The 6864-nt window shown below is 35.5% G+C and overlaps 1 protein-coding gene across 1 annotated transcript in view; it reads right to left on the bottom strand.

Annotated features, from left to right (window-relative positions):
* Positions 1-6864, bottom strand: part of LOC107663619 (catenin delta-2-like) — an 89954-nt gene that overhangs the window by 64208 nt on the left and 18882 nt on the right. The window contains exon 2 of the mRNA XM_016453851.1: positions 1836-1969. Within this exon, the coding sequence (XP_016309337.1) occupies positions 1836-1964 (129 nt within the window). The 5' untranslated portion in view covers positions 1965-1969. The remainder of the gene's footprint in view (positions 1-1835; positions 1970-6864) is intronic.

The following is a 6864-nucleotide window of genomic DNA, read 5'->3' as shown; positions in this document are numbered from 1 at the left end:
TATTTTTTGTTCTTATTTTGTGTTTTACTTCTTTATGTATTTATTCATGTTCAATGTCAATTGTCATTCATTAATATATTCAGCTAATAACTGTTAAGAGCACTGACAATTTTGCATGTCAATAAAAACAATTCACACAACATGCTGCTGTTGTGGTTGTTGTTGTTTTACTGTAAAACCTTAACCGTGGCTACACTCTAAGATGTCTATAAATTATAACTTGTGTGATATTGTTGTCACATGCACACAATGACCACTCTTTGTCATAAAATTCCTGCAACTGCTTCAGAGTTCCTGTAGGCCTCTTGTTAGCCTCAGTTTCCTCCTCCTGACTCTTTCATCCAGTTTGGAGTGACGTCCTGATCCAGGGAGGGTGTGTGTTGTACCAAATACCTTCCACTTCTCTAATCAAATTGAGCACAGCTGATCACAGTTGAAAGTCAAATGGCTTTGTGAGCCATTAGGTGATAAGCTATACCTGATTTTACAAGTCATTTTTAGGAGGGGGGGTGATCCTTTTTCCAACTTTTTACTGTAAAACCTTAACCGTGGCTACACTCTAAGATGTCTATAAATTATAACTTGCAAATGCTAATTGGTTTCCTATGTCTTTTCTCTTTTTAGTTTAAGAGAACATGCAAGTGTGACCAGCTCTGTTCAGTTAAGGATACTCTCCTCTTCTTCACTAAGAAACAAAGATATTGCATTTTTGGTCCATTTTGTTAGATTTTTTTATTACTAGGGTTTATGCATAAACATACCCAGCTATCCCTTGACTTTACATTACTTTTTCCTTTTAACATTGTGAAGTGCTCATACTACTTTTGGCCTTCATAAACAATTGTTTTCACATAAACCCAAGTTTCATCTCGCATGAGTCATAGATCTAGAAATTACCCGCAAGAAAGCGTGACACTGCAAACCACAGAGCCACCATTAGCTAATTACAGTGTTTTGTCACTGCGTGTTCGTTGTCGTTCCACACATTTGTCACCAGAGGGGGGTGCGTCCAAAATGTCTAAACTTCACATACAGTGGGAATAGAAAAGAATCACCCCCTTTAAAATGGTCACATTTTGTTGCTTTGCAGTCTGAAATGAAGACGGACACAGTTTTTGTTTTATCCAGCTGCATTTAGTCAGAATTTGTGATATTGTTGTCACATGCACACAATGACCACTCTTTGTCATAAAATTCCTGCAACTGCTTCAGAGTTCCTGTAGGCCTCTTGTTAGCCTCAGTTTCCTCCTCCTGACTCTTTCATCCAGTTTGGAGTGACGTCCTGATCCAGGGAGGGTGTGTGTTGTACCAAATACCTTCCACTTCTCTAATCAAATTGAGCACAGCTGATCACAGTTGAAAGTCAAATGGCTTTGTGAGCCATTAGGTGATAAGCTATACCTGATTTTACAAGTCATTTTTAGGAGGGGGGGTGATCCTTTTTCCAACTCAGTGATTCTGTTTTTTTATTTTTTCTGACATGTTGGTGTTATATCTTTCACTTGGATGCTATAAGTTGCACTGAGTAATCACAGCTGGATAAAACAAAAACTGTGTCCGTCTTCATTTCAGACTGCAAAGCAACAAAATGTGATTATTTTAAAGGGGGGTGATTCTTTTCTATACCCACTGTATCATTCCCCTTTTAATCTTTGTCTCCCAGAAAGTGTACAGAAAAGGTCCAGCACTAGAGTTGACAAATGTGTACAGATAACTGCTGTCTCCTGATAAATCATGGACAGAACCGCAAAGAATTCAACCTTTCCACTAAAAAATGTTTTGGCTGTGTGCCTAAAATATGAATGAAGTGGGACAGTGGACATTAAAAGTCCTACCTGCTCTTTCACAGAGGCCAGAATGGCAGAGGTGGTCTCAGTCTGAGATCCATCATCATTAGAAGCATTCAGTCCTGGGCTGAGTATGGTGGCGTTCTCTGCTTCGGCAGGCTGTTCTGGAACTGGCATGACTTCTGGAAAGGACAAAATACATTTATTAGCAACTCTTCATCATTAGACTTCAACACAGGATCATCAGGGTTAAGACTTTGCTGTGCCCACTGAATGATATTTGAGAGAATGCAAGAAAACGTGTAATGATCCTAAAACAGAATGAGTCATTCACAAACAAGATTCATCTGGTTCTCGAACTCAACCGATGGCGTACAAACCTTGCATTTAATGTTTTATTATGTGTTACTCTTTTAACACATTACATGCTTGATAATTACTTAAAGGAATAGTTCACCCAAACATGAAAATTTGCTGAAATTGTACTTACATTCAGGCTATCCAAGATGTGGATTAATTGGTTACTGCATCTGAACAGATTTGAATAAATTTAGTATTACATAATCTACCCACTAATGGATCCTCTGCAGTGAATTGGTGCCATCAGAATGAGAGTTCAAACCACTAATAAAAACAACAAAATAATCCACAAGTTATCCACACAACTAAAGTATATTAATTAACGTCATGTTAAGTGAAAAGCTGCTTTGTAATAAACAAATCCACCATTAAGATGTTTTTAACTTCAACCCATTACTTCCAAGTCCTCTATCCGTAATATTGCTTGTTTCGTCTGAATCAGAGGTGAAATACGTACAGATCAAGCACCTTTTACAAGCGAAAAGTGTCCACAGTTCTAAACAAATATGTCGGTGGATTGTGATGTGAGAGGACAGCTGGGTGAACTTTTTCACTGAAGGAAGTGTTATTATGGACTCACATTTTGGCCAGAAATTATGGTTTAAAGATAAAATGCCTTAATGATGGATTTGTTTCTTGCAAACACGTAGCTTTTCACTTCATAAAACAAGTAAATTGATGGATTGGTGTTTGGTGTGGATTACTTGTGGATTATTGTGATGTTTTTATCAGCTATTTGGACTCTCATTCTGACGGCACCCATTCACTGCAGAGGATCCACTGGTGAGCAAGTGATGTGATGCTGAACTTCTTCTAATCTGTTCTGATGAAGAAACAAACTCAAATACATCTTGGGTGGCATGAGGGTGAGTACATTTTTAGCAAAATTTCTATTTGAATTAAAAAAAGAAAAATTCTGTCACAATTTACTCATCCTCATGTTGTTCCAAACCTGTATGACTTTCTATTTTTATTCATAATGCAAAAGAAGATATTTTGAAGAATGTTGGTAACCAAACAGATTTGGTTCCTTTTTTTTTGCTCCTTTTCTCTCCATACAATGAAAGTCAATGAGAACTGTTAGCAGTCATCTTAAAAATATCTTCTTTTATGTCTCTCAGAATAAAAGTCAGTATTGGAATGTCATGAGGGTCAGTAAATAATGACAATTTCAGAATTTTTATTTTTGGACAAACTATCCTTTAAAAATTATAAATATACATTCTTTTGAGTCAACCAGGTTTGAGGGTTTATGAACATTGAGAGTTTACACCTCGCTGACCTCTTTGGATCTAAATAAAACAAGCAATCAACACATTTTAGATTTATAACAGTGAAATCCTCCAAAAAAAAAGCAGCTAGTCAGACATTTTCAGTCACGTCTAATGCCTCAGTTATCTCATAAACCCCCACGGTCTATTTACAGTAGCAAATGAGCAAATGTCAGGATGTACAAACACATGATTGATACAACCTATAAAGAATCTGCATTGATTAGAAAGAGATTCCAAATAATAACTGAGCTAGGCATTAGCTGGGCTCAGATCAAGATAAATGGTTGTATAGGACAATCTCTGGATATTTTGTCACGCTCAGTGGTGGCTGCGGCCGAGCCTGCCAACTTTGTTCCCTTGTTAATAAAGATGACTAGCCTCATCTGACATGACAGCGTGCCTCCACCTGATGTTCTGGAAATTAGATTATGCCTCCTTAAACCACCATTTCCACATTGTTTACCTTCCTCCACTCTTCCCTTCACACATGCTCACATAATTCACCCCAAAGCCTCTTCAATGCACGCACAGGAATAAAGGATTTGTGGAAGTCAGAAGTTCAGGCAAAAGCAACCACTTGACCAATGCAACATGACGAAATGTCTTGTAGGTGCTACAACACTCAGATCTGCGAGGCAAATGTATAATCCAGGCTTACAATAATGTGCTAACATTGTTAATGTTTCCATTAAGTTGAAATAATAAGTCGACCAAAAAATATGTTTTTTTCTTGGTTATTTGAATGTTAGAGAAAACTTTAAGGGAACATTCCATTGTATAACTTAGCAAACATTATGTTAATGTCTGAAACTAGTAAGTAGAAACGTTTAAAAAACATTAGACAAGCCAAAATAACAACTGAAATGTTTCAGAAAAACGTTCCACAAATTAAGTAAAATGTTTTTGTGCTAATGTTTTAAGAACATTATTAAAGACCATATAACTTTGAACGAACAAAAAATTCTACTAAAGTTAACTAGAAGGATGTTTGTTCGTATCTTTGAAAGAACCTTTCCAGAATGTTCTTTCCAAAGTTCTGAGAATGTTCTCTGTTAGCTGGAACAGACTGTAGTTAGGCCAGATGCCATAGTGAACTGTATGCAAATGAAAACATAGACTTATAATCTTTACAATGGCACATACTGTATAAAGTAACTAGATCACATCAATTACAAAACTCAAAAAACAAAACAAAGTTTTGTTAGCTGAACTATTGGCATGTTGTTAAACTGCAGTACACATCATTGAACACACTGTACGTCTATCCCTCACAGCCTCATTTTTATTCCTGTCAAAAATTAAATATTGTGCTACCCTGACTAAGGTCTATGGTGAAGAAATATCTGCCACAACTTTTGTGCTGATTGGAAGACCGAACTGACTGGCGCTTCACTTCCTGCCAGCTCTCTTCAGGAAGATTGGCTTAGTCTGCAGAATGAATTGCCTTAGTCTTCATCCTCAAGTACTAAAGTCAAACGTGCCCTGATGGAAGCCTGGGTAAAAAAGATAAATAAGCAACTAAATGTCACCAGAGGGATGTTCTGTACCAGAAAAGGTTATAACGCAACAAAATATCTGTATTTAAAAGTCTAATTCTCCCATTAACTATAATTCTGGTATCATTTACTCACCGTCATACCACTCTACATCTACAAATACACTCAAAGCTCCCATTTTAATGAAGAAATGATATGTCTTTCTATCCAATGACAGTACATCTACTTTGGCACATGGGAGAGGGGGTGGATCTTCAAACAGAGCCGAAAGCTGATTGGTGGTCTCTACACGTGAACTGTCCAGTGTTATTTTTTTATTAATAACTTGATTGACAAATGGATAATGAAAAGCAACTGGCAAATGTTTTTTCCCCCTCCTATTTTTATTTTATTGTTATACTTATCTTCATTTTAAAACATTAATTATTTAGTTTTCAATTAAAAATAATTTATTATTACATTATTTTAACACAAGACATTAATAAATATTAAATTCAAGAAACAGTCCATTTCAAAAGTGATTTATGTCTTTATGATATACAGTATGATTTAAATATGATATGATAATGGATTGCCATAATAATGACAATGAATGAGACTATCAAGCTCCAAAAAAGTTATATAAAATGATCATAAAAGTCTTCTAAACTTGTATGACAGCTTTGTGTGAGGAACAGTCCTTGACATCCACCTCTCTTGAGAGAACCGCTGTAGAAACATCTGATTCAAGAACGAATCAATCTTTTGCAGTGAATCATTTGATCCCATTTCTAAAATCAAAATGATTTGTAAGAGAATCAGACTGATCTGGTTCTTGAATTTAACTCAATGATGCATTTGATTCGGTTTCAATCATTACAAATGAATGAAGTTGAGGATTTTGCTATTATTAAGCCATCATATGACTTAGAATATTGCACACAAGTTATATGAACTACTTTTAAGATATATTTATGGTAATTTTGAGTCTTTTTAGAAGCCTAAAAGCTCCAGCCTCCATTCACTGTATTTTTATGTAAAACAGTGATTCAATATTTCTCCTTTTGTGTCAGCAAAACAAATTTATAAGGGTTTGGAATGAAATTAGGCTGAGCAAATGATTCATTTCTGAATTAACTATTGCTTTAACACAAGTACTGTATACCTTTGAGCTGAAGTTTCTCCTACTGCCTGATGTCTATCTGTTTTTGACACCACCTTCTCCATCTTGGCTCAGCAGATTTTTTTCATGCAAACAAATGTGTGCTGCTGGGTAATGTGTTGTCGCATTTTTCAATGATACAGCTCATTTCATTCACTGTGGTTTGCCCTGGTAAAGGTAATGCTACCATCTTCTAAACCCTGGGTACAATATGAGATAATGGTGCAGTTAAATATCTCTGAGGGCCTCTGAAGTGGATTGCCCTGTGTCAACCTTATTCTACAAACAGTTCTCTCTTCTCGTACATTAAGCACTAAAATGTACTTTATCCAATTAGACCTCACTCTAAAAGGTCATTTCTGAGTGTAAACACAAGGATAAAAGATACAAATGATCTATTGAAACACTTACAGGCCTGGTGTGGCTTCTTTAAAGCAATCTGATATAATAATAATCATTCATTTAGCTACACAAATAGGCACAGTTTTTGTAGGTATACTTAAAATATAAATGTTATGTTAAAATACTTTCTCTTATCTCATTTGAATGTGCAGAGATAACTAGCGCTAGGTTAGGCTGATCATTACCATACCTGCATAGACAAAATGCTCGCTTTGTGTGTCTAAAATGCCTAAAAGTCTATTTGTGTGATAGTTTATCACACTTAATTAATTGATCATAAGTATGAAGGATTTTTATCAGCTGCCACTGTGTTATTTTAGCATGTTTACAACATTTTGGATTAGTTTTAATTGAAATGAAAACGGATATATATATATATATATATATATATATATATATATATG

The sequence above is a fragment of the Sinocyclocheilus anshuiensis genome, unplaced genomic scaffold (genome assembly GCF_001515605.1).
Source record: "Sinocyclocheilus anshuiensis isolate Anshui unplaced genomic scaffold, SAMN03320099.WGS_v1.1 scaffold928, whole genome shotgun sequence".
NCBI classification, from domain to species: domain Eukaryota; kingdom Metazoa; phylum Chordata; class Actinopteri; order Cypriniformes; family Cyprinidae; genus Sinocyclocheilus; species Sinocyclocheilus anshuiensis.
Note: the sequence above shows the minus strand (reverse complement) of the source record. Positions and strands in the feature narration are given on the sequence as shown.